The sequence below is a fragment of the Dipodomys merriami genome, unplaced genomic scaffold (genome assembly GCF_024711535.1).
Source record: "Dipodomys merriami isolate MVZ:Mamm:240054 unplaced genomic scaffold, mDipMer1.0.p SCAF_2379, whole genome shotgun sequence".
NCBI lineage: Eukaryota > Metazoa > Chordata > Mammalia > Rodentia > Heteromyidae > Dipodomys > Dipodomys merriami.
This window is the reverse complement of record NW_027203803.1, coordinates 27,132-55,022: the sequence shown is the minus strand read 5'-3', so window position 1 is coordinate 55,022 and position 27,891 is coordinate 27,132. Positions and strand designations below refer to the sequence as shown.

General features: G+C 40.9%; 1 protein-coding gene across 24 annotated transcripts in view; it reads left to right on the top strand.

Moving 5' to 3' along the window:
• Positions 1–131: 131 nt before the first annotated feature.
• The window catches only part of LOC138835420 (endogenous retrovirus group K member 18 Env polyprotein-like), a 40,857-nt gene continuing 13,097 nt past the window's right edge, over positions 132–27,891 (top strand). For 4 of the 24 annotated variants that reach the window (XR_011374616.1, XR_011374615.1, XR_011374614.1 and 1 more), the window contains exons 1-6: positions 132–792; positions 2,296–2,334; positions 5,404–5,554; positions 8,897–8,974; positions 17,834–20,351; positions 23,064–25,933. Coding sequence is in view for 16 of the 24 variants with exons in the window: in XM_070033964.1 (XP_069890065.1) it covers positions 22,994–23,160 (167 nt within the window). In the remaining 8 variants the exon portion in view is untranslated. The other 20 variants (XR_011374618.1, XR_011374617.1, XR_011374612.1 and 17 more) reach the window with 18 other exon arrangements.

Below are 27,891 nucleotides of genomic sequence, written 5' to 3'. Positions count from 1 at the left end.
TGCCTGGGCTTCGAAGTCATGCTTAAGCACTGATAATTTTCATTTATCTTTTGGCCTATATTAATTTTGGAAAGTCAAATTCTATCTATTTTCCTATAATATCTACCCTTTAGTGTTACGGTTATTAAAAAAATTAGTTCTGGCTCTAATCCTAGCTCAGGAGGCTGAGATCTGAGGTTAATTGAAAGCCAGACCAGACAGGTTATTTTTGATAAATAACTCAGAAAGCTGGAAGTAGTCCTGTAGCTCCAAGTGTATATCGCTATCCTTGAGAACAAAGAGCTTCAGGGATAGCTCCCAGCTCAAGCTCCAGGATCTGCAAAAAAAAAAAAAAAAAAAAAGAGAACTGGGTACTGCAATCCTAGCTATTTAGGAGAATGAAATCTGATGATTATGGTGGGAAGCCAGCTCAGATAAGAGTGTCTGTGAGACTTTTATCTCCAATTAACCACCAAAAAGCTGGAAGTTGTGCTGTGGTTCAAATAATGGAGTGCTAGACTTGAGCACAAAAGCTAAGCCCCCAGGCCTTGAGTTCAAGCCCTAGGACCAACACAAACACACACACACACACACACACACACACAGAGCTGTGCTGGCATGAGCTCTTCAGTCTTTTCTCCTTATGAGATTTTTTTCATTAATATTTACACAATATTTTATTATTTTCATTCAGGTGAAATCTTTCCTTAATTCTCTGAGTGGAGAAGAATTAGAGGCTCTAATATTTGAATTAGAACAACTCAGAAGCATTTTCCCTAGCAGAATTTTATGAGGAAGAAGAAGAGAAAAAAGGTAATATGAAAATTCAGAATCGGATTGGGAAGATGCAATGTATTTATTATTACTAGAGTATTTATTATTACTAGGGTATTTATTATTATTATTAATATTAATATTATTACTAGATTATTTATTATTACTAGAGCAATTTGTGTGTTTGTGTGTGTGCACGCACAATGCCTGTGCTGGTCCTGGGGCTTGAACTCAAAGTCTGTTTGCTGTCCCTGACCTTCTTTGCTTAAAGTTAGACCTTTAAGGACTTGAGCCACACCTCTACTTCCAGCTTATTTTTTGTGATTAGAGATAGGAGTCTCATGGAGTTTTCTTCCTAGGCTGGCTTCCAACTGTGATCCCGAGATCTCAGCTGCCTGAGTAGCAGTCTGACAAGGATAGCCACTGGTACCCTGCATCTCTCTCTTTTTTGCAGTGAGAATTTTCATGTAGAATTCTTTTTGCAACTTTCCCCCATCTAGGTGTTCAGACACATCAGCCTCTTGCTTATGTCTTCTTCTTTTTTTCCCTGTCAGACTCCTCTTAGCATCCCTCATACTGATATTGTTCATACACCCCTGCCAGTGATTACAGTTAGAGATTGCTCTTTTCAGAGTTTGTCCTCAGTTTGGCTAATGTTTCTTTATATCTCTGGATACTTCATCTGTGCCTCGTGACTTGTGGGATCCTTAATCCCATCTTGAATTGAGGCAGAAAAGGTGGTAGTACCTAAAACATGAGTGACACTCTTCCCCCTCCCTGCCTCCACAATTTAAAGCCTGTATCTCTTAGAAAATATGAATGTTGAAGCTGCTCATTTTTTATAGTAATTAGGTAATGTGGCAGTTAGTATAAAATGTAATTTCTGGACAAATGAATCTTAAGGGTTGTTTTATTTTAACATTTAATTAGATATATTTCTAAGACATATTCTCTGCTAATTGGCTATTTTAAGAAAGTGGAATCCAATGAATTCAGTTTTGTCTTTTTTTTTTAAGCTGGTCCTAGGATTTGAACTCAGGGCTTGGATGTTGCCCTAAGCTTTTTTGCTCATGGGTAGTGCTCTACCACTTGAACCACTGCACCACTTCTGGCTTCTTCTGAGTAGTTCATTGGAGATAAGAGTTTCACAGACTTTTCTGCCTGGGCTGGCTTTGAACCATGATCCTTAGATCTTAATTTCCTGAGTAGCTAGGATTACAAGCATGAGCCACCAGTGCCTACCCATTTGTAGTGTTTAAATGAACTATTTACTTTGCCATGGAATGACATTGTCACTCTGAAGTATACAAGTGGTCATAGAGACTAGAATTTTATTTGGTGAACATTTCTTAAAAGTGAATGAAATGAGCCTTTACGACGAGAAAAGCAACGATGTATGAGTCATGATACACATTCAAACTAAGTTTCAATTTTGTAGAATGTATTTATTGCTCTGTTGAGCTTTGTAGCTTCCCAGTGCTGTTTACAGACTATGCTGATGAAATCTGTGTTGATAATACCAGCTATATTCATTGATTTCAGGACAGTTGGTCAGCATTTGGAAGATTTGTGTGACTCAGTGTGAGTATTTTCCCATTATTTAATGTGTGATGTTAGCAAATCATGTACAGGCAAAAGAAAAGAAAAGACTAACTGATTTTAATTTAATACATCCAAGCAGAAAATCTTATGGTATAGCTTCAGGCTCATTGCTATATATCTCATTACAACTAAATTTTAAGAGATGACCACTAGTTGAGTTTTAGTGTAATATTAAGGAGTATGCCAGCATTAGCTTTATTGATAATCTGAGAAGGCAACTAAAATACTTCTTCCTTTTCTAACTAAGTGACTTTGTAAGGTAGATTTTCTGCATATACTTGAAACAACATAACCCAACAGACAGTATAAAAGCAGATGAGAGAATACAGGTGTCTTTCATTAGGCTAAAGGATGAAGAGATTTATTAAAGATGTAAAACAATGGGACTATTCTGCTGAAATTTTACCTTTTTTGGAAAATACAGTTTTTTTTCAATAAGCGTATATTAATAAGTAGTGTTTCTTTTCTTTCTTTTTTTTTCTTTTTGGTGAGTTGTGTGGAGTAAACTTTGGGTTTGGGTGCTGACCCTCAGCTCTTTAGCTCAGTGCTAGTATCCTACCACTTGAGCCACAGCACCACTTACAACTTTTTCTGCTTATGTGGTGCTCAGTAATTGAACTCAAGGCCTCATGCATACAAGACACTCTACCACTGAGCCACCTTCCCATCCCCAGTGTTTTTGTTCTTAAGTTTACAAAACTACCATAAGCACTTGAGTTCTAAATTTTCTTTTGTTTGGGTTGTGAAACTAGGACTCAATACCTGATGCTTTGCTCATTAGCTGAGTTCTACTTTTTAACATATCTGTCTGTTTCTCTCGTGTGTGTGTGCATGCATATGCGAATGCATGTGTATCCCCTATTTTTTATTTAATTTATTTAGTTTTGTGCCAGTCCTGGGGCTTGAATTCAGCACTTAGGCATTGATCCTGAGCTGTAGTCTACCACTTGAGTTATAGTTGTACTTCTGGGTTTTTTTTGTTTTGTTTTGTTTTGTTTTCTGAGTAGTTTATTGGAGATAAGAATCTCATTGACTTTCCTGCTCCAGCTAGCTTTTAATAGCAATCTATAGATCTCAGTCTCCTGAGTGTGTAGCTAGGATTACTGGTGAGAGCCAACAGTTCCTGGCTCTACTAACATTTTTTTTTGCCGGTTGTGGGACCTAAACTCTGGGTCTGGGCACTGTCCCTCAGCTCTTCAGCTCAAGGCTAGTGCTCTATCACTGGAGCCACAGTGCCACCTCTGGCTTTTTCTACTTATGTGGTGCCGAGGAATCGAACCCAGGACCTCATGTATGCAAGGCAAGCACTCTACCACTGAGCCACCTTACCTTTTTAATTAGCTCTTTGGGAGCTCTCAAAATTTAAGAGTATTAAGAGGTCCTGAGACTAGCATGTTTGAGAGCTGCCAGATGAAAATTTTCCAAATATTAGTGCTTTGAAAGATGGCTCTCTGTTTACTTCTTTGAACTGTCAGTGTGCTTGCCACTGATATCTCTAAACCTCATTTGATTTTTTTCTTTCTTTTTTTTTTTTTTTTTTTTTTGTCGGTCGTGGGGCTTGAACTCTGGGCCTGGGCACTGTCCCTCAGCTCTTCAGCTCAAGGCGAGCGCTCTACCACTTGAGCTACAGCGCCACTTCCGGTTTTCTGGTGGTTTATTGGAGATAGGAATCTCATGGTCTCTCCTGCCCGGGCTGGCTTTGAACCGCGATCCTCAGATCTCAGCCTCCTGAGTAGCTAGGATTACAGGCTTGAGCCACCAGCGCCCGGCTTTGATTTTTTTCTATTTCTCATCAACTGTAAAATAACTAGTCTTCAAGTTTTCTACAAAGCGAATATTTCTCAGTGAGAAACTTTTGTTACTCCTTTAGTAGGGATTTTATGCAGACTGGGACATTTTCTTTTTTGTTTGTTGTCTTCAGCATCGTGTTTAAGAAGTCAGACTAGACAATTTTATAACATCTTACTAATAAATGATTCCTTAGTCTATGTAAAAGCTTGATTCCTGATTAGAAAATTTTTTCTGACCAGGTACTGGTGGCTCACACCTGTAAACCTAGATACTCAGGAAACTGAGACCCCGGATCTGGGTTTAAAGCCAGCTCACCAGCAAAGTCTGTGAGACTCTGATCCCCAGGTATCGACCAAAAGCCCAAAGTGGAGCTGTAGCTGAAGTGATAGATTGTTAGATTTGAGCTGAAGAAGCTCAGGGACAGCACCCACGCCCTGAGTTCATGCCCTAGGACTTGCACAAAAAAAGAAAAAAAGATTTTTTGAACATAAGTTCTTAATGTTTTTCTGAAGTATTGAGATGGCAGTTAAGTATGATGGGCTTTGGAGTTATCCACTGAGTCAAAATGAAGATCTGTCTTTTACTAAAGCCATGTGACCTGCGATCCTGAGCTCTTTTCTCATCTGTAAGGTAACCCAATCTAATTCCTTACAGGTTGTTAAAATAAGTACTAAATGAAATACGTTATTCAGAGGCTGGGAAGGTGTCTCAGTGGTAGAGTGCTTGCCTTGCATGCATGAGGCCTTGGGTTCGATTCCTCAGTACCACATAAGCAGAAAAAGCCAGAAGTGGTGCTGTGGCTCAAGTGGTAGAGCACTAGCCTTGAGCTGAAGAGCTGAAGAGCTGAGAGACAGTGCCCAGGCCCAGAGTTCAGACCCCAAGACTGGCAAAAACAAAACAAAACAAAACAAAAATGAAATAATGTATTCAATAAGTGGCATAATAGTCATAAGCAAGAGATGGTAATTATTTTAATGATTCCAAAGATATAATAGATTAAAAAATCTGCTTTTTAGAAGTCTTAACTTAGGAAACACATAAAGCCATTGTGATGTGTTTAGATAGTTGCATTCTTTCTAATTAGTCCTCAATATGACAGTTGTGTTATTTATAAACTTTTTTCTGCAATTAACTGCATTTGTTCATGTAATCAGCATCTGTTTGGTGTAGGAATGGGAATCTTGAACTTTAAATACCATTCAGAGGACTCTGAGGGATTTTCTAAACAGTTGGATTTTTGTCTAATATGTTCACCAGAAATGACTCTGAAAAGAGACTCCTGCCCAACTCCTCTCACTCTTTGCCAGCCCTCCTCAGTGATATTTGTTGAGAATTCAGCAGTGATGTTGGCATTTAATGATATCTCAATGAAGTACTGAAAAAATGGAAGTAGCTGACGGGGATAAAGGTAGGAACCTGCTGTTGTGGTAGTGTTGGTCATCTTTTTCTATCAGCATTCTTGGTCCTTGCCATCCCTTTGCCTAAGAATATGTCTTCCAATTTTGGGAGAGTCCTGCCTTTCTCCAAAGTCCCTCCAAAGCCCACACTTTATTCCTTTATTTATTTATTTTGTTATTGTTGTTTTTGGTGCCAGGACCACAGCTTGAACTCAGCTGATGTCTTACTAATCTGAACCACGACATCAGTCTGTCTTTTTCTTGCTAAGTGGAGATAGATCTAAACAGAATTTTCTGCCTGGCTGGCTTTAAACGTCCATCCTCCAGGTCTCAGCCTCCTGAGTAGCTGATTATTGTCGTGAGCCACCAGCACCATCCTACATACTTTCGATGCAACTTCTCCTCATCTCAATGCCAGTCACCAAGCCTCAGGCAAGTACTCTACCATGGAGTTATACCCCTAGCCTAATACTGGGCCACACTCCTTCCCAATATATACTTAATTCTGTGGAAAGTATTTGGTAGTGATCTTCCACCATTGTTTTCCTTTGTTATGATGGTACTGGGGTTTGAGCTCAGCTCACTCAAACTTAGTAAGCAGACACTCTACCACTGAGCCATGTCTTGGGCCCTGCTTTCCCTTGACTGTTTTCAGGGAGAGTATGGTTTCCTGCCTGGATGCATGCCTGAACTACAATTACCGATTTCAGTCTTCCTGTCATTGTTAGGATCACAGACACTTGCCACTGTGTCCAGCCTCTCTGTTGAGATGGAATCTCCTAAAATTTTCTGCCCAGGCTGGGCTGGAACTGAGATCCTCTTAATTTTGGACTCTCACATTAGTGTAGGAGGATGAGCACATATTAATGTAACAGGCTATGGCTGAGAAGGGATCTCACAAACTGTGCTGCCAAGGCTGACCTCAAATTATAATCCTCCATTCTCAACTTCCCAAATAGCTAGGTTTACAGGCATGAGCCACAGCAGTGACCTGCCTCATTTTGTTCTCAACACTTACCAAAAAAAAGTTATTAACACTCAAACATAATACATTGTATATCTGAACATTGTAAATTAAATGTATATATTGGAATATTATTTACATTCTAAGTATACACTAAATAATTTTTTAGAACAGAATGAGATAAATATAAATGAAAAAAATTCTGCATGCTATTGGATCATTTTGTCAATATTTTGTGATATAGGTATGTCATTATGTTTTTAGATTAATTTCTTGCACCCAGTAGGATTTAGTTGGATGACAACCTACGAGTCAGGTTTTAGATTTTTATTCATATTAGGATATAGTTAAATGTTGCTTAAATGAGTTACGTTGGTAAGGATGGTATTAATGAGATCAGCTTCACAATCCATCTTATACTTGGGATTGCTAAGTCATTTTAATTCTTTCTCTTAAATGCCAAGGGAGAGGCACAAATGAGCTATGATACATTCTTCCCACCAATCCCAGGAAATTTGGGGGACAATGGTCAGATAAAGCAGTAACAATTTGCCCTTTAAGCTATAGACTGATGATTAAGAAATATATAGATTCTAAAGGTTAAAACCTTTGGCTGGTCTCAAAGTGAGTGACTGGATAGGATTTAGGTGTGTAAAGAGAGAAGGAATATTTCCTGACAGTATGTTTGGCTGTCTTGATTATAGTTTGCTCTTGACTTACCCATATGTTTGCATGTTTCTTCAGTGAGGTGTTCTGTTTTCCCATCATCAAGATAGCATTTTCCTTAGCACCCTTCCAACATTAATCCTTTCTCCCGCTGATTTAAACATCACCTTGCTCACTTGGATCATGGATTATTTCCTCAATTTTACTTCCTTTTTTGTTCCTAGATTAGTGCTGATCAGTTCTCTACTCAGCCATTAAAATGATCTTCCTTTGATTTAAATTTGATCTTACTTGTCTCTGTTCTAAAATTCATTCAGTGGTTCCTCATCTCTTCGTTAGAAACTTTGAAATCTTACTAGGATGTAAAGGCCTAGTCTTTGCTGGATCCTACTTTGTTGCTTTTTTTCCTTTGTTTACATTAAATGCTGTGATTATACTAAACTTCCTGCTATGCTTTCACCCCCTAATCTTGGCACTCATTTTCTCTGCCTGAAACTCTTCCCATAACTTGAATTCCATTTTTAAAATTCTTTTTCTTTTCTTTTTTTTCTGGTCCTGGGGCTTGAACTCAGGGCCTGGGTTCTGTCCCTGAGCCTCTTTGTGCTGAAGGCTATTGCTCTACCATTTGTGCCACAGGGTCACTTCTGTCTCTTTCTGTTTGTGTGGTACTGAGGAATCAAACCCAGGGCTTCATGCATGCTAGGCAAACACTCTACTACTAAGCCACATTCCCAGCCCTGAATTCCATTTACTTTATACAATATCTGCTTCATACTCTCCATTCATTCTTCTGTAATGTGACGCAAAGAGCATTGAGAGTGGAGGCAAAGGTTTAACTCCTAACCTTTGCTAAGAAATCTTGTGGAAATTCTTGACCTCTTCCAGCCTTCATTATCTTTATTGCCAAAGTGTGATAATGCCCACCTCTCTTATAAGCCCATTAAGAACATCTATGGACATACTATGCACAAAAAAATTCTATAAGCATGTCAGCCAAAGATGTTTGGTGTGGCAACGTGGGTGATGACAACAAGAATGATCCACCCAAGGAAGCATTTAGCTTCACTGCTCAGGTGACCTTCCTGAACCGTCCAGGCCAAATCAGTACTAACTATGCCTCTGTCCTGGATTGTCATTCAGCGTAAATTGCTTGCAAGTTTACTGAGTGGAAAGAGAAACTTGAACAGAGATCTTGTAAGAAGTTGGAAGCTAGTCCTAAATTCCTGAAGTCTAGTGATGCTGTCATGGTTCATATGGTTCCAGCAAGCCTTGTGTATGTGGAGAGCTTCTCTGACTATCCTCCTTTGGGTCATCTTGCTGTTTGTGATAGGAGACAGTTGCTGTGTGTGGCATCAAAGATGTGGACAAGAAGTCTGCTGGAGCTGGCAAGGCCACAAAGTCTGCCCAGAAATCTCAGAAGGCCGAGTGATTATTATTATCCCTAACACTTGTAGCTTCAGCTTAACCAGTGGTGGAAGAAAAGTCTCAGAAATGTTTGTCTTAATTGGACATTTAAGTTTAATAGTGAAAGAATGGATAATGATAACAATGCATCATAAAAACTTGAGAAGGAAAGGAAAAAATTCTATAAGCACTCATATTCCATGCTCATTAAATTGTTATGCATACTTCTGCTGCCTTCACTCCTCTTCCTTCTCACCTTTCTTGTGATCCTCAGCAGTTTTTCTGGAATGTTTTTCATGTAAAACTTTGTTTTTTTCAGGGGATGAAGATTTTTCTGAAGAGATAACAGAGATGTTTTTCCCAACACATCTCCTGCAAACCAGACAAACTGGCCAGGGTAAGTTATTACTTCTTGGTGATTGTGATTCATTTATTTGTGACACTTCAGTGAATAAAAACTGAGATAGTAACCATTTACAATATGGAAGTAAGAGCAAAAGCCTTGCTCTTTGTTGGTGACTTGTGAGCTATGTTCATATCCAAGGTCAGAGTGGGCAGAGAGGTTCTATATCCAGAGAAATATTTAATACAACATATATTCCATTGCCTGCTCATGCACAGGACATGGGATGCTTTTTCCTTTTATACCTCTTTCCCAGGCTCAGGAGACATTCTGTAAACCAGTAAGCCCCAGGCACACAATGCTCTCTGGACAGAGGGAACTGATATAATCAAGATGTCCTGTGTGCTCCTAAGTCCTAGGGTAAGGACCCTAATAATTGATCTTTTTGGTTGTTGTTGTTATTAGAAAATAAATTTTGTTATGGAATGTCTTGGGTAGAAGAAAGACATTCCTCAAGCAACAAAGTAGCAGAAAGTTCCAGGCCAGCCTGTGCTAGCAGGGTTTGACCTCAAAAAGAAAAAAAAAACATAAAGAAATACATGTTTAAAATCTACTGAATGTAAGAAAGAAAGAGTACGGTTTCCTGTGAGTATATAATGTCAGAGAGTTTCCTGGAAACAGTAGCCTCTAAAATGGGATGATTGTTTTTCTTTATAGGGAAATAGTAATAACATTTATTATTATAACCACAATTCAGTGACATTCAGTACATTTCCAGTATTGTAGAACCATCACCTTTATCTTATCCCAAACATATCCATCACCCTTGACAAAAATTTTGGGCCATTAAACCATTCATGCCTCTTGCCTTCCCTCAACCCACAGTAGCCCTGAGTTATTTTCTGTGTCTGTGAACCTTCTTACTCTTGGTACTTTATTGTTGTAGTCTGAATGTTTGGATTTCCATAATTTTTCATATGGTAACACTTGATCTTTTATTCTTATCCCCTAATGTTTGCTTTCTCCATGAAACCCTCTCAGAACACTCCTCGGGAACTCATCTTCTGCAGTTCAAGTGCATCTCTTCACTATTCAATCTAGTATTGTTTAAAAATGGTCAAATTCAGAAATGGACCTTTTCCTAGCAAATATTGACATGCCAAAACTAAACCAAGATGAGTTAAACCAGCTTAACAGGCCCATATCAAGCATTGAAATAGAAACAGCAATAAGAGACCTCCCAGCTAAGAAAAGTCCAGGACCAGATGGCTTTACAGCGGAATTTTACAAGGCCTTCAAAGCAGAGCTCACACCAATACTCCTCCAACTCTTCAATGAAATTGAAAGAGAAAGCTCACTACCGAACACATTCTATGAAGCCATCATAACCCTCATCCCAAAACCAGGCAGGGACTCATCAAAGAAAGAGAACTACAGACCCATTTCTTTGATGAACATTGATGCAAAACTTCTCAACAAAATTTTGGCCAATCGACTTCAACAATTCATCCAAAAAATCATACACCATGATCAAACAGGATTCATTTCAGGGATGCAAAGCTGGTTCAATATACGCAAATCAATTAATATTATTCATCACATCAACAGGAGCAAGAATAAGAACCACATGGTTATCTCAATAGATGCAGAAAAAGCATTTGACAAGATCCAACACCCCTTTATGATGAAGGTTCTGGAAAAATTAGGAATCCATGGAACATTCCTCAATACAATAAAGGCTGTATATGACAAACCTCTACAGCCAGCATTATACTCAATGGTGAAAAACTAAAGCCATTTCCTCTTAACTCAGGAACAAGACAAGGATGCCCACTCTCTCCACTTCTCTTCAATCTAGTATTAGAATGCCTAGCTACAGCAATAAGACAAGATGCAGACATAAAGGGGATCCAAATAGGGAAAGAAGAAATAAAACTCTCCCTCTTTGCAGATGACATGATCTTGTATTTAAAGAATCCCATAGACTCCACTCCCAAATTACTCAAGCTGATTCAAAACTTTGGCAAAGTAGCAGGTTATAAAATTAACCCCAAAAATCAATGGCTTTTCTATATGCCAACAATGAGAAAAGTGTGGCTGAAATTAGGAAAGCAACTCCATTTGTAATAGCCCCACAAAAAATAAAATACCTAGGAATTAACTTAACCAAAGAAGTGAAGGACCTCTATGATGAAAACTTTAAAATCTTGAAAAAGGAAATCAACACAGAACTTAAAAAATGGCAAAACCTCCCATGCTCCTGGATTGGCAAGATTAACATCGTGAAAATGGCAATACTTCCCAAGGCTATCTACAAATTCAACGCGATACCTATCAAAATTCCACCCTCATTCTTCAAGGAAATAGAGGAGGCAATCCAAAAATTCATATGGAACAATAAAAGACCCCGAATAGCAAAAACGCTCTTCAACGGAAAGAACACTACTGGAGGAATATCAATACCAAATTTCAAACTCTACTATAAAGCCATAGTAATCAAAACAGCTTGGTATTGGCATAAGAACAGACCTCAGGACCAATGGAATAGAATTGAAAACCCAGAAATGAACCTACAGACCTATAGCCATCTAATCTTCGATTAGGAAGCTGAAACAATAGAATGGAAGAAAGACAGCCTCTTCAGTAAATGGTCCTGGCAAAATTGGTTAACTACATGTAGAAAACTAAAGCTAGATCCTTATATATCACCCTGCACCAGAATCAACTCCAAATGGATCAAAGACCTTGAACTCAAAGCAGACACTCTGAAAACATTACAGGATGGAATAGGAGAAACCCTAGGTCTCCTTGGCTCAGGTCGAAATTTTCTGAATAGAGACCCGGAAGCACAACAAATCAAAGAAAGGTTGGACAAATGGGATTGCATAAGATTGCAGAGCTTCTGCAGGGCAAATGACATAGCTGGCAAGATCAATAGAAAGCCCACCGATTGGGAGAAGATCTTTACTAGGCATACAACGGACAAGGGTCTCATATCTAAAATATACTTGGAACTCAAAAAATTAAACCACCCAACAACAAATCCTCAAAGAAACAAGTGCCCAATAAATAAGTGGGCGAAAGACTTAAAGAGAAGCTTCTCTGAAGAAGAAAGAAGGATGGCCAATAGACACATGAAGAAATGTTCAACATCCCTAGCCATAAAAGAAATGCAAATCAAAACAACATTGAGATATCACCTCACTCCAGTTAGAACAGCAAAAATCAAGAACTCTAACAACAACAGATGCTGGAGGGGATGTGGACAGAAAGGAACCTTACTTCATTGTTGGTGGGAATGTAAACTTGTTCAACCACTTTGGAAAGCAGTATGGAGGTTCCTCAAAAGACTTCACATAGATCTCCCCTATGATCCAGCAATCCCACTTTTGGGCATTTACCCAAATGTTTACAAACAAGACCACACTAAAGCTACCAGCACAACTATGTTTATTGCAGCATTATTTACCATAGCTAAGATATGGAACCAACCCAGATGCCCCTCAGTAGATGAATGGATCAAGAAAATGTGGTATATATACACAATGGAATTCTATGCCTCCATCAGAAAGAATGACATTTCCCCATTTGTTAGGAAATGGAAAGGTTTGGAAAAAATTATATTAAGTGAAGTAAGCCAGGCCCAAAGAAGCATAGGTCCCATGGTTTCCCTTATTTGCAATATCTAGTATAGGTATGAGTCAAGCGGAAAAGGTCAGATAATGTGATGTTAGGAAAATGAACCCTTAAATATGTATTTTAATGTTTTCGTTTCTTTCATGCATGTGTTTCTAATGCATTTACAAGATTATTTCTTTGTTGCTTTGTATGTCCCTCCCCCACAGTGTAACCCCCGCTTTCACTATATTTGATGTCAGTATAACATGTGGAGGAGATGGGGACAAACAAGTCGTTTAAGGATTCAGGTGGACCTGTTGCAACAATGAGAAGTACAAAATGTCATGTCAAAACCAGCTTTACAATGTCGGTGTGGGGGGGGAGGGGGGTATAATTGGGTGGGGGGAGGGGGGAGGCGGGGAAGGGAAGTGAAGGGTAAACAAAGGAGGAGGCTGCAATGCTTGGTAAGAAATGTATGCATTATCCTGCCCATGTAATTGTAGCCCCTCTGTACAGTATGTTCCCAAATAAAATAAAATACAATTAAAAAAAATGGTCAAATTTAAGAAAAGTCATAAAAAGAATATAAACAGTATTTATGTGCTTTTTATGATTATTCACTATAGTTAACATTTTCCTTCATTCGCTTAATCACTTATTTGTGTGTATGTTCTCTTTGTGGACATACATTTGAGATTAACTTGTATATATCATAGTCCTCTATTCCTACATATTTTAATCTTGCTCTCCTCAGGATAAAAATGTCCCATTATTACATAGCCACAGTAGTTACCGGCTTCAGTTAATTAATCACAATGCCATACTTTGCTTAATCTTTGTCTATATTTCAGTCTTGACAATTGGCTCAATTCTGTCCCTGTCATTTTTTTCTCCAGTACTAATACCAGTACATGATCATGAATTATATATAGTTGTGTATACTTGATCTCCTATAGTCTATAATAATTCTCTGCTTTTCCTTTATAACATTACTATTTTTAACAACACAAGCACCTGCTTCCATTTAGTAGCTAGGATGAGAGGTATGAGTGACTGCTGACTAGCAAATGTAGAGTTCTTGAGGGTTAAATTGTGTTATTTGTTTTTGTTTTTGTTTTTGTTTTTTACAAAGTATGAGGCTCATTGTAAAAAATGCTCAGTGTTGTTGACCCCATATAAACTAGCTTATTATCCCAAATATACATGTAGATGTTCAATAAGCAGATATGTCTCTATATTTTTATTCTAGGTAATTTGCTAGGTGCTAGGGAAGTAATGATGAGAATGACATAGAAAAATCACAAGAATAAAAGAAATCATGTTAATAAATATTTTTGAGGTCAATAATTCTCAATGTGGTCCCTATGTGGCAATTCTCGGAAGGCAGTTTTCAAATAATTGAAATTTTTGGCATAGAGATACAGGGTATAGCAGGGGCATTGGCCTGGTTGTCTGCAAACTAAGGGTGTAGGGAAAAGTGCACTGGAGCATGTGGTTCTGGGAATAATTTTTTAATATTTTTGTTTACATTTTTTACCTTTTTTTCTCCAGGCTAGCAGGCTTCATACCTTGAGCCACAGCTTAATTACTCACTTTCTTTTTTCTTTGTTCATTTTTGCTGACCTTGGGGCTTGAACTCTTCTGCCTGGGCCCTGTCCCTGAGCTTCTTTTGCTCAAGGCTAACACTCTACCACTTCAGCCACAGCACCACTTCCAGCTTTTTCTGAGTAGTCTATTATGTTTCTCGGACTTTCCTTCCTTGCATCAAACTGTGATCCACAGAACTCAGCCTCCTGAGTATGAGTAGCTAGGATTACTGGTGTGACCCTTTGGCACCTGGCTAGGTTTTTCTTATGTTTTGGTTCTGGACCTAGGGCTTGAACACAGGGCCTGGTCAGTGTTGTTTAGTTTTTGTTTTTGATTTAAAGCTGATAGTCTATTTGAGCCAAAGATCATTTTCTGCCTTTTTGTTGTTGTTTTTATTCTTTGTGTTAATCCCAGGGCTTCAAAGTGGCCTGGCCAGTCTCCAGTGTCCATGCTTTCTCCCCCTCCGCCCCCCCCCCCCCCCAAATTAGCAGGCACTACATCTTTAGCCAGTGCACAACTCTTCCTTTTTATTTTTGGTGGTTGTTTTTATTTCTTTGTATTTGGCTTTTATTTATTTATTTATTTTGGCTGGTCATGGGGCTTGAACTCTGGGCCTGGGTGCTATCCCTCAGCACTTCAGCTCCTGGTCCTGTACCATTTGAGCCACAACACCACTTGCAGCTTTTTTTTCTGCTTATGTGATGTTGAGAAGTCGAACCAGGGCCTCATGCATCCAAAGCAAGCAAGCACTCTACCACTGAGCCACCTTCCCAGCCCTGGTTTTCATTTTTTTATGGTGATACTAGGGCTTGACCTGCCAGTCTTCTTGAGGTGTTGGGCTTTTTCCCCCCTCTAGGATGGAAGTTTTACAATTTGAGCCATAGCTCATCTTTTTTTTTGTTGTTGTTAATATTGTAAGGTCTGCTCCTGGATGGCGAGCAGACTCCACACTCCTAACAGCAAAGTCTCCACCCAGTAACTGCGTTACCTAGGCAACTGGGACACCTGGAAGAAGTCACATTTGCATCCACTGAGGTCATATCTGAATTTGATGTGTCCACACCTTTCTCTGCCCGTACCCTAGATAAGGCCTAGCCCAGGCCCAGACACTCTCTCTCTGCTCTCTCTCTGCTCTCTCTGCTCTTTTCTAGCTCTTTCCTCTCTCTTTCCTCTCTTTCCCAGCTCTCTCTCATTCCAAGGCCTTTCCCAGCCATGTGGAGTGCCAACCTTGCCTGGTCCCAGCAGGTCTACTGAATAAAACTACCCCTTACCTGAATAGCATGTGCATGGTGCTGTTCTTACTTGGCTATCTCTTTTTTTCAAACCTAACAAGTGAGATAAGTGTCCTATGGCTCTAACTACTCAGGAGGCTGAGATCTGAGGACCTCAGTTGGAAGCCAGCCCAGACAGAAAAGTCCTTGTGAGACTCTTATGTCCAATTAACCACTCAAAACCCAGAAGTGGCGCTATGGCACAAATGGTAGAGCACAAGGCTTGAGTACAAGAGGCTCAGGGACAGCACACAAGTCCTGAGTTCAAGCCCCACAACTGTCAAAAAAGACAGAAAGGAAAAAAGAACTACAGGAATCCAAGATGACTATCCAGACAGCTTGGTATTGGCATAAGAACAGACATCAGGACCAATGGAATAGAATTGAAATCCCAGAAATGAACCTACAGACCTATAGCCATCTAATCTTCGATAAGGGAGCTAAAACAATAGAATGGAAGAACGACAGCCTCTTCAGTAAATGGTGCTGGTAAAATTGGTTAACTACTTGTAGAAAACTAAAGCTAGATCCTTATATATCACCTTGCACCAGAATCAACTCCAAATGGATCAAAGACCTCGAAGTCAAAGCAGACACTTTGAAAACATTACAGGATGGAATAGGAGAAACCCTAGGTCTCCTCGGCTCAGGCCGAAATTTTCTGAATAGAGACCCGGAAACACAACAAATCAAAGAAAGGTGGGACAAATGGGATTGCATGAAGTTGCAGAGCTTTTGCATGGCAAAGGACATAGCTAGCAAGATCAATAGAAAGCCCACTAATTGGGAGAAGATCTTCACTAGCCATACAACAGACAAGGGTCTCATATCTAAAATATACTTGGAACTCAAAAAATTAAATCCCCCAACAACAAATCTGCAAAGAAAAACCTGCCCAATAAACAAGTAGGCTAAAGACTTAAAGAGAAACTTCTCTGAAGAAGAAAGAAGGATGGCCAATAGACACATGAAGAAATACTCAGCCTCTCTAGCCATAAAAGAAATGCAAATCAAAACAACATTGAGATACCACCTCACTCCAGTTAGAATGGCAAAAATCAAGAACTCTAACAACAACAGATGCTGGAGGGGATGTGGACAGAAGGGAACCTTACTTCATTGTTGGTGGGAATGTAAACTTGTTCAACCACTTTGGAAAGCAGTATGGAGGTTCCTCAAAAGACTTCAAATAGAGCTCCCCTATGACCCAGCAATCCCATTTTTGGGCATTTACCCAAATGTTTACAAACAAGACCACACTAACGCCAACAGCACAACTATGTTTATTGCAGCATTATTTACCATAGCTAAGATATGCAACCAAGCCAGATGCCCCTCAGTAAATGAATGGATCAAGAAAATGTGGTATATATACACAATGGAATTCTATGCCTCCATCAGAAAGATGACATTGCCCCATTTGTTAGGAAATGGAAAAACGTGGAAAACATTATATTAAGTGAAGTAAGCCAGGCCAAAAGAAACATAGGTCCCATGGTTTCCCTTATTTGCAATATCTAGTATATGTATGAGTCAAGCGGAAAAGGTCAGATAATGTGATGTTATGAAAATGAATCCTTAGATATGTATTTTAATGTTTTTTTCCTTTCATGCATTTGTTTCTAACGCATTTGTAAGATTATCTCTTTGTAGCTTTGTATGTCCCTCCCCCACAGTATAACCCTGCTTTCACTATATTTGATGTCATTATAACTTGTGTAGGAGATGGGGAAAAACAAGTCGTTTAAGGATACAGGTAGACCTGTTGCAACAATGAGAAGTACAAGTTGTCATGTCGAAAACGAGCTTTACAATGTTGGTGTGGGGGAAAGCCGGGAGGATTGGGTGGGCGGTTGGGGGGGGAGGCTGGGAAGGGATGTGTAGTGTAAACAAAGGAGGAGGCTGCAATGCTTGATAAGAAATGTACGCATTAACCTGCCCATGTAATTGTAACACCTCTGTACAGTGTGTTCAGAAAAAAAATAAATAAAAGAAAATAAAGAAAGAAAGAAAAAAAAAAAAGAAAGTTGAGAGCCAAGGTTCAAAGCCATCCTAGGCATGAAAATCAATGAGACGTTTTTCACCAATTAACCAGCAACAGGTAGGAAGCAGTAGAGCTCTAGCCTTGAGTAAAACTCAAGTTTTAGCCCAGGAGTAGCATAAATGAAAAGAATTCTCATTTACTTTCCTGCCCAGGCTGGATTCAAACCACAAATGCTCAGATTTCAGCTATTTGAGGAGGTAGGATTATAGGTGTGAACCATATTTTTAAAATCTTGAATTGGCTCTAATATTTTTGTCCTTCTTTTCACTTAATTTATTATTCTTTTTCTCTTTTTCGTAAGTTTGGGTCATCTAGCTTATTATTAGGGCTGGCCACTCTTTCTGAGGTTTTTGTTTTGAAGTTTTTTTTGTGGATTTTTGTCCCAACCTGCAGGACGTCAACGAGGGCGATGAACCTAAACGAGAAGGAATGAAGGGACAAGAGACATGAAGAATGACAGCAAGACAGGGATTCTGATCAAGCTGCAAATTTTTATTTTTCACACAGGGGTATTTATATGCTTGGAATAAGGAAGCTTTTAAATTGGCCATTAAGGAAGCTTTTTCATTGGCCATAGCAGCTGCAGGATGTTTGCATAGGGCAGGGTGAAAGGGTGGTCATTAGCAGCTGCAGGATATTTGCATAAGGCAGGATGAAAGCGTCGGATTTCTGAGAGTGGTTCTGTAAACTCAGCCACAAGATGTTCTGGTGAGATAGTCAAGCCTATCTTCATGTTGAGAGACTCCTTTTGGCTCCCAACAGATTTTTTTTTTTTTTTTTTTGAGCTTGTTATAGTACTTGAACTCCAGGCCTGGTCATTATTCCTAATTTTTTCTCAAGACTAGTAGGCTTCCCACCTCAAGACAGTTCAAATTGTGGCTCTTTTTGTATTTTTCTTTCTTTCTGCATTTATTTTAGGTGATGCTCTTATGGCTTGTACTCAGGACTTGGGCATTTTTGCCGAGTTTTTGTTGTTGCTGTATTTTTTTTTTTTCTTCATTGCTGGTCCTAGGGCTTGAACATAGGGCCTTAACTTTTGCTAGTCATAAAATCAGGGCAGAGCCACTGTGTCTGAGGTTTTTCCCTTTTCTTTCTCAAGACTAGCAGTCTCTATGGCTTGAGCCACAGATAAAGTTCTGGCTTTATTTATTTATTTATTTTCATTTTTGTTGTTAGGGCTTCAACTCATGACATGAGTTGAAGTCAGGGCAGGGTCACTGTGAATGAAGAATTTTTTGTATTGTTTATTCTCAAGGCTAGCATACTTTAACAGCTTGAGCAACAGCTGCATGAATGGCTTTGTTTATGTAATGTTCTCTACCACCCCCACCAGGCAAAAGTTGTAAAGTTCATTTTTTGAAATAATTTCTTGTACATCTCATTGTTGCAATCGGTCTAGCTGTATCCCTATTTAAACAATTTGTTTTTTTCCCTTCACCTTCACAAATTACGCCAACATCAAATACAGTGAAAATGGGATCAAATACAGTGAAAATGGGGGAGTTATTTATTTATTTGGTTCTGATCCTAGGGCTGGAACACAGGGAGTGGTGACTGTTCCTAAACCTGAAATCAGGGCAAGGTCACTGTGCTGGAGTCTCTCCCATGTCCTGAGCAAGGCTGGCAGGCTCTAAAACTTAAGCCACATTTCAACATCTGGCTTTGTAAAACAAATTTGGTGATTCATAAGGGATAAGTTTCTTATGGAGGAGCTGGGAAGTGGCTCAGTGGTAAAGTGCTTGCCTTGAGCTGAAGAGCTAAGGGACACCATCCAGAGCTGGAGTTCAGGCCCCACAACCCATAAAACAGAAAAAAGAAAAGAAAAAAAAAGCTGAGTGCCAGTGGCTTACGCCTGTAAGCCACTACTCCGGAGGGTGAGATCTGAGGATTGCAGTTCAAAGCCAGACTGGGAAGGAAAGTCCATGAGACAATTATCTCCACTAAATCACCAGAAAACCAGAAGTGGCCCTGTGGCTCAAGTGGTAGAGCACTAGCCTTGAGCTGAAGAGCTTAGGGACAGTGTGCAGGCCGAGTTCAAGCCCCATGACCAACCCCCAAAAAAGAAAGATTCTCATGGGAAGACAGGGACATTAGCCAGGCTCTAAAATCAGAGGATAGTGGTTCAAAGCCAGCCAGGGCAGGAAAGTTGTTGAGACTCTCATCTCCAATTAATCACCAAGAGCTTGGAAGTAGAATAGTTCTAGTCTTGTGCAAAACAGCACAAGTTCAGGCCCCAGGACTAGCACACATAAAACCAAGTGTCATGGAGCTTCCTGCCCAGGTTGACTATGAACCACAATCCAAAAATTTCAGCTTCCACAGTAGCTAGGATTATAGGCATGAGCCACTACTTAAAAATATTTCATTGACTTCGCTCTTCTTCTTTTGCCTTCTTATTATATTGTTCATTTCGTGTGTGTGTGTGTGTGTGTGTGTGTGTGTGTGTGTGTGTGTGTGTGTGTGTGTGTGTGTGTGTGTGTGTGTGTGTGTGTGTGTGTGTGTGTGTGTGTGTGTCCGTCCTGGTGCTGGTTCTAGACCTTGAACTCTGGAGCCTAGCCACAGTCTCTGAATTTGTTTTTCTTTTATTTTTAATGCTGTTTCTAGGCTTTGTATTCAGGGCCTAGTCCCTGTCCCTGAGTCATTCTTTTGTTGCTGGTGGTGGTGGTCCTAGGGCTTGAACATAGGGCCTGGTCACTTCCTGGGTTTGAAACCAGGGCAGGGCCACTGTGTATGAGGGATTTTGTTGTTCATTTTCCCTCAAAGCAAGCAGTCTCTGTGGCTTGAGCCACACAGATCAACTTCTGGCTTCTTTTACTCTTTGGCAGTTCATGGAAGATAAAAAATCTCATAGAAGATAAGAGTACTGTATCAGCACCTGAAATCTGAGGATTGGGGTTGAAAGCCCAGGCAGGTAAGTCCATAAAACTTATCTCCATTTCATCACCCAAAGAAAGGAAGTGGTAGAATGCTACCTTTAAGAAAAAAAAAATTCTATTTCAAGCCCTGGGTTCAAGACCCACACCTGATACATACTCACAAATTTCTAAGGGACTTTTCTGCCTGGGTTGCCTTGGAACCCAGATCTTCAAGTTCTGTCTTTTGTGTAGCTTGAGCTCCAGGTGTAAACCACCAATTCTCTTGGCTTTTGTGCTCATCTTCCACTCTGATTTTTATTTGTGTATTTGTATTTAATTGATTACTTAGTAGTAGTCCTACCCTATGTATCTGGGCCTGGTCACTGTTATTTTGCTTTTTCATTCAAGGCTGTTGCTTTACCACTTGAACCACAGCTCTACTTCTGGCATTTTTGCTGGTTAGTTGGAGATCAGAGCCTCATGGAATTTCCTGCCCAGGTGGGCTTTTAACCACCATCCTGAGATTTCCTGCTCCTAACTGGCATTACATGTCAGCCACCAAAAAGTGCCTGGCTCACTCAATTTTAATATTTTTTTGTTTGGTCATGGGGCTTGAACTCTGGGCCTGGGTGCTATCCTCAGCTCTTCAGCTCAAGGCTAGTGCTCTACCACTTGAGCCACAGTGCCACTTCCGGCTTTTTTCTTTTTTGCTATATGGTGCTGAGGAATCAAACCCAGGGCCTCATGCATGCAAGGCAAGAGCTCTACCACTGAGCCACCTTCCCAGCCCTCAATTTTAATATTCTTAATAGGCTCTCACAGTCTTTTTATTCACATGATGATGATGATGATGATGATGATGATGATGATGATGATGATGATGATGATGATGATATTCATGATGTGCTGGTCATAGGTTTGAAATCAGGGCATGGGTGCTGTCCATTATCTTCCAGTTGAGCCTCAGCTCAAGTCCTGGACTTTTCTTTATTCCTTTTTGCTTCTTTCTTGGTGGTTAATTTGAGAGAATTGTCTCATAAAAAACCTTGGCACTACTCAGGAGGTTGAAATCTGAGGATTGTGGTTTCAAGCCAGTCCTGACAAGAAAATCCAAAACACCCTTTTCTTTTTCTTTTTGTTGTTGTTGTTGTAATGACAAAGGTGAGGTGCAGTGGATTTGCAGTTTCATTAACAGGTAAAAAGGATGTTTGTTTTTGAGCAATAGCCTCCCAAAGTACACTGCCTCCTGACTAGGGATGGTCCACTGATGGTTAGAATGACTTGTCTTCCTTCTATGACCCTATTACCCTGGTAACCGATTGTTTACAAAGATGTGATCCTGACTCCTTAGCAACATGAGAAGGGATAATATCATTCCTAGGTTGGGATGAAAACCAAGTGGATCCCCCCATTTGGTGTGCTGCCTCGCTCTGGGGGGCCAGGATGATAGTGCACCCTTCTGTGAAGAAGGAAAATGACTTGAACAATTCTGTACTCTTTGTTCATTTCTGACAGATGAGGGCTGTAGATATATTCATGGACTCATCTAGGGACAAGCAGGGAATTGTCTAGGATCTCCATTGTGTCTAGGAAGGAAGGGCCTCAGGTTTTGCTGCAGAGAGATGCATCCTACAGTGCGGTTGCAGCAGCCCTGGCTTGCTCCAATGCCAGTGATTTCCCAGATCAGCAATATACCTGGACCCAGGAAATGGCACCTTGTGCAGATGAAATAACTCTCAGGACATCTGTCCTGATGACCACGGAAGCCTATGCCAGTGCAAGCGACGGTGACACAATGCTGCTCATGTGGCTAGGAGTATGGAAGTGGCACTGGTGTGGATTAGAGGTGTTGGGTAGCACACGTGGTGGATGCTTTCTGCTCTGCCCACCACATGACTAAAGGCAATGCTGGATTCTGTCTGAATTTAACTGGGGTCTGGGGGACTGTGGATTTTCTGGGATGCCAAAGCTCCCAGGGGGACATAGGTTGAGCTGGACTAGGTGAAAGGGAGTGAAGGAAACCTCCAGAAAAAAGGAAGTCTTGATTCTCTTTAAAAGTTCCTTTAATGCTTAAATTTTAATCAAAATGGGAAATAAATGGAAAAAGTGATTCTAGATCTCAGTTTCCTGAATAGCTAGCATTACAGGTGTGAGACTAGTACCCAGCTCACTCTTTTGTATCTATTGAGTTTATTAGGTTCTAGACACTGTAGCAAGGAAAAAAAGAAAAGCTTTGTTTTGAAGGTCTATGCCTTTGTGTGTGGGGTTGGGGGAGGGTAGAGAATGTATACACATAAATATGTTTAAATATATGATGGAAAAAATATATTGAGTGATGTGCTAGGGAGGAATGCTAGCAATTTGCAGTGATGTATGAGTTCAGAAAAGCCTCATGTGGTAAATGACTTAGAAGAGATCAAGGCAACTCCTCCAGGCCCCAGAATCAGGTAGAGTCATGAGCTCGAAGTATGAGCACCTACACCTGGGCCCCCTCCCATTTCTGGAGTTCCCTCCATACAACTGACCCCTCCCTCTCTCTGCCCAGACCCACCTGGACTCCCATCTACCTCACTTCCTTTTCCCTCAGATCCTCATGCTACCAGGATAGTGATGGAGGTCATGTGCTCCCTCTTGGGGGAAATATGGGTCCTCTAATAAACCTTGTAATAATCTTTCTCCTTTGCCTTCCTGCTTCTACATGGTCCCCTTGCATGGATTTTTGTCTAATCCTCTTACATTGGTCGCCCCTGTGGGGATGGGCTCCCCAGTGGGTTTGATCCTCCCTCCACTTCGGAAGGAAGTTCAACCAGCTTCCCTGGGACCTATCCTGAGATCCTATATGCCAGTCACCAGAGGATCACAAAGGTAACTTTCTCCTGACTGAGCGCTCTACCAGCCTATCCAACACTGCTAATTAAATCCCACTCCAGGGTAAGTGACCAGTTTATCTGAGGTCTGGGTTTCTGATTCTGATATCTCAGTGGTAAGGCCACCTGGGCCTCTGTGACTTACCGAGCCCCCCTTCCCCTCATCAGAGCCAAACCTTAGCCAAGTGCCAGGGGCCTACCTTGGCCCAAGGACCCCTCCTCCATGGCCCAAGGAATGCAAATGGACAAACATGAAGACATTCTCCACTGGCAAGGCCACCACCCCCTTTAGGAGCCAACCTGTACTGTGGAGAACACTCTAATATAGACCCGTGGAATCAGGTCCCTTACCATGGGTAGGACACTAAATTTCTTTACATTAAGGTCACCTGGGCCTTGGAGGGCTGCTGAGCCCTTCAATCAAATTTTGCCCCAAATTTAAAACTCCACTTCTGTGAGTGCTTGGGCAGATAGCTCTGGCTCTCTCTCTCTCCCTCTCTCCCTCTCTTCCTCTCTCCCTCTCCCTCTCCCTCTTTCCCTCTCCCTTGTAACTGAAGGTAAAAGTATGGATGAGTTTAAGTTTAAACTCCTCCTCTGTGCCTTTGCAGTTTCCCCTCCTCTGCAGTCTCCCCTGTGAGGCCCTCCCCTCTTTTGCGGCCTCCCCCACAAGGCACCCTCATTTCTGTGACCTCCCCACAATGCACCCTCACTTCTGCGGCCTCCCAGTGAGGTACACCCCTTTTTGCAGCCTCTTCTGTGAGGCCCCCTCCCCTGAAGGACATCATCTGTGAGGTCCCCACTGCTCTGCGGGACCCCTCCTCTGCCTTTGTAGTGGGGGTGGAAGCTGAAGCCCCAGTTTTGCCAGAAGCAATGCATAAAGCATAAAGTGACTCCATTTAGGGTATCATCTCTTACTCTTTTCCATGGTTTTCCATGGTCAGGACTGACTTTGTCCTGGCCATTGTCTCAACATCCATTGCTGGGATAGCTTGTCCCGGTTGGCATTTACAGTTTGGACTCAAGGCCTGGGCACTGTCCCTGAGTCCTTCTGTTCCAGGCTAATGCTCTACTACTTAGAGTCACAATGCCACTTTCAGCCTTTGGCTGGATAGTCCTGGTTCTGTGCTGATTAGTAGGGAGATGGAGTTTTAGAAGGATTTTTTTTTTTTGTGCCCAGGATGGCTTTGAACTTTCTTACAAAAGCTCTTTTTATTTCCAGTTAAAGCAACAAGGAGATCAATGAGATGGAGGTTACCTATAACTTGTTCACAATTGACTAACAATTACTTGTCAGAGATTTTTAAAAGAAAGCCCAGTAGATGCTTTTAACCTGAGACTGATTGGCACTCTATGACCCACTGCCTCTGGGTAGCCTGCTTAAAGTGGCTTATAGACAACATTTAACCTATAACAAATGTACAGGCCTTTTCTTGGGCTACAGCAGCATAGCCTGTTTAACACCCTGGTTTATAAAAGCATTTTCTGTCTGGCAGAGGAATGCCTACCTATGTAGGCCTTTAGACAGATCTCAATAGGAACATAATCTCAGCTCTACAAGCTTTTCAACAGATGAATTTAACCAGCTCAAAAGTTACTGCCAATTAGGACTTTGAGGAGATACAGGGGTTTTGGGATTTACATTCTACAATCTTAGCTTTTATTACCCACTATCACAGATCTCTGGAAAGTTTTGCCCAGTTAGACCAACATGGGTGATAGGCATGTTTACAAACTTATCTTTCCATGACCTTCTGGCTTGATCAATTTTTTGGAGGACCAAGCTCAAGTAACTCAGGACCTGATACCACTTTTGTCATCCAAACATTTGTTTGTAATTGCCTCTGGATGTTTTAACATTGTCAGGGTCCCTGGAGTGCCTTTCTTATGTTGGGATAAATACATCTTTGGCACTTTCTTTGGTCAGTCACTGACTTTGAGTGCTGTCCCTCAGCTCTCCAGCTCAGGACTAGCACTTGGCCACTTTAAACTCCAAAACAACTCAGCTTTGAGCACTCTGTTGGCAGATTAGAGATGACAATCTCACAGGGACTTTAGTCTGCCTGTGCCTGGACTGGCTTCGAACTGCAGATCAATGAGTTTTTTTTTTTGGTTTTTTTTTTTTTTACAAACAGTCACTTTTACTCCAATTAAAAGCAACAAAGATGGTCATTGGAAGTAGTTTTATAAGCATGGTTTTACTTATTAAATTACATTTGACAAACTTGCCCTATCTTTTACTGTGGGCCTTCTGGCAACTGTTACAAAAAACTTTAAGGGCAAACTAGAATACTTTTACTTTGAAATAAACCTTTAGGAAAAATTTATCTTTTAAACTTGTCTGGGAGGCCAGCCACTCCCTACAACTTCTCAAATTTTTACAAGGGGGATGTCATTTTAAATCCTTTTTGTAAAGTTATTTTAATTTGCATTTAAATGCATCATTGAAACACTGGGCTGTATATTCTTTGCCTGTAGGCTGTCCTGTGGGCAGTGAATATAAAGAGTGGCCATATTTTTTTTCTGCAGTCTTTGTTACCTTTAGGAATTTACCTCCAATTGTAAAATAGTATAGAAATCAATTTCTATCCTTTGCTCATACACCCCGTATGGTCTAACTTCTGGCGATGAACATTTACAGAACCAAATATCTAATGTGTCTTGTGTTTTACCCTTAATTAACAGGCTTTTGGTCATGTGAGATGAAGCAAGGCCAGAGTCTGAGAGAGACTGTGGCATCTCCCAGCATGTATGGACTGTTGCACCTCCTGTTGGTAACCTGCAATATTTCTACATATACTGGTTAGAGACCTGGTTTACACTGGCTTTTGCAGGCTGGTGCCACTGGTTTAGGCAGCTGTGACTGGGCATAGTCACTCTGGTCCCTTGATCTTAATTGAAGTTTATCGGCACACAGGGGAGAAAACAGAGAATGAAACACTTAGCTTTAGTTTACTCGCCATGGTCAGTGTACAATAGTTAACTCTTAGCATAGATGGACATAGGAATGACATAATTCACAGCAAACTTAGTTACCAATTTCATTTACTTTGTAAAGGACATTGTCTTTTTTAAGTCCTTTTCCAAGGTCTTTTAAAACTGCCTGTTTTTTCTTTGGCTTAGTCAGGTCACAAAGTTTTAAAGCAATTTAGATTACTTCACAGCTTCCATTGACAAAGATTTTTAGTAGGCAGAGTAACGTTGAAACCATAATCACTTACATATAGTCAAATAAGACACAGACAGACATGTTTGTGCACAGATTATAGAGCGTGCTTAGATTTTAAAATAGACTTTTAAAGTTTTGAAATTTTAGTGGAACTAATTTTCTAATTATGATGGAACCATGTGGTCAGTTTAAAATACAAAACTTTGCCAACAAGAAACCTAGTGAACAGGAGGCAATAGGAACATACACTTGGCCTAGCATAATGGCACCACAGGACAGGGGAGGAGGAAGGGGTAGTACTAAGCTGAAGTACCAAGATGCCAATTTGGCACATCCACCACTTGCTCAATGCTAGAGAGAAGATTAATACACTTTTGGTAATATCCAAACTTGTTGGCCTTTATTTCAGGGAGTTTAGACTTAAACTCACCCATTTTCTATCTAATGAGTAGAAACAAGCAATTACTGGTTACATTCTTCCAGGGCTTAACCAAAGCGTTTAGCATATGAAATACTTGTGAAAGAGGTTACAAGCAGGTAATTTTGGCAAGAGGCAGAGTTTAAGGGGAGGGGGAGAGAGAGAGAGAGAGCTACTTGCCCAAGCATTCTCAGAAGTGGAGTTTTAAATGTGGGGCCAAATTTAACTGATGGGGACTCAACAGCTCTCCAAGGCCAGGTGGCCTTAATGTAAAGAAATTTAGTGTCCTTCCCATGGTAAGTGACCTGAAGCCATGTGCCTAGAGTAGAGTGTCCTCTGCAGTGCAGGTTGGCTCCTAAATAGGTGGTGGCCCCACCAGTGGAGACTGTCCTTATGTTGGTCCAAGGTGGGTCCTTGGGCCATGGTAGGCCCCTAGTGGCTAATTCCAGCACTTGGCCAAGTTTTTGGTCAGATGGTGAGGGTGGGGCTCAGTTAGCCCAGAAAGGCTCAGGTGGCCTTACCACTGATATTGGAATCAGAAACCCCGACCTCAGACAAACTTGTCACTTACCCTGGAGTGGGAATTAATTAGTGGGGCTGGATGGGCTGGTAGAGCACTCAGTCAGGAGAAAGTTACCTTGATGGTCCTCTGGTGACTGGAGTGAAGGATCTCAGAATAGGTCCCAGGGCAGCTGTTTGAACTCCCTTCTGAAGTGCAGGGGGAGCAAATGCACTGGGGAACCTATCCCAGTATGGAGCCACCAGTGAAAGAGGATCAGACACATCCATCCTATGGGACCATGCAGAGGCAGGCAAGCAAAGGAGAAAGATTATTACAAGGTTTATTAGAGGAGCCATATTTCCCCCAAGAGGGAGCACATGACCTCCATCATCATCCTGGTAGCAGAAGTATCTGAGAGAAAAGGAAGTGAGGTAGATGGGAGTTCAGGTGGGTCTGGGTGGAGAGAGGGAGAGACCAGTTGTATGGAGGGAACTCCAGAAATGGGAGGGGGCCCAGATGAGGGTGGAGCTGAGGACCAAAGGTGAGCGATCTACAAACTGCAGTTCAAAGCCAGTCCAGGCAGAGAAAAATTATCATCTCTAACTAGCCAGCAGAGTGCCAAAAAAGCGGGCAGAGTTGCTTT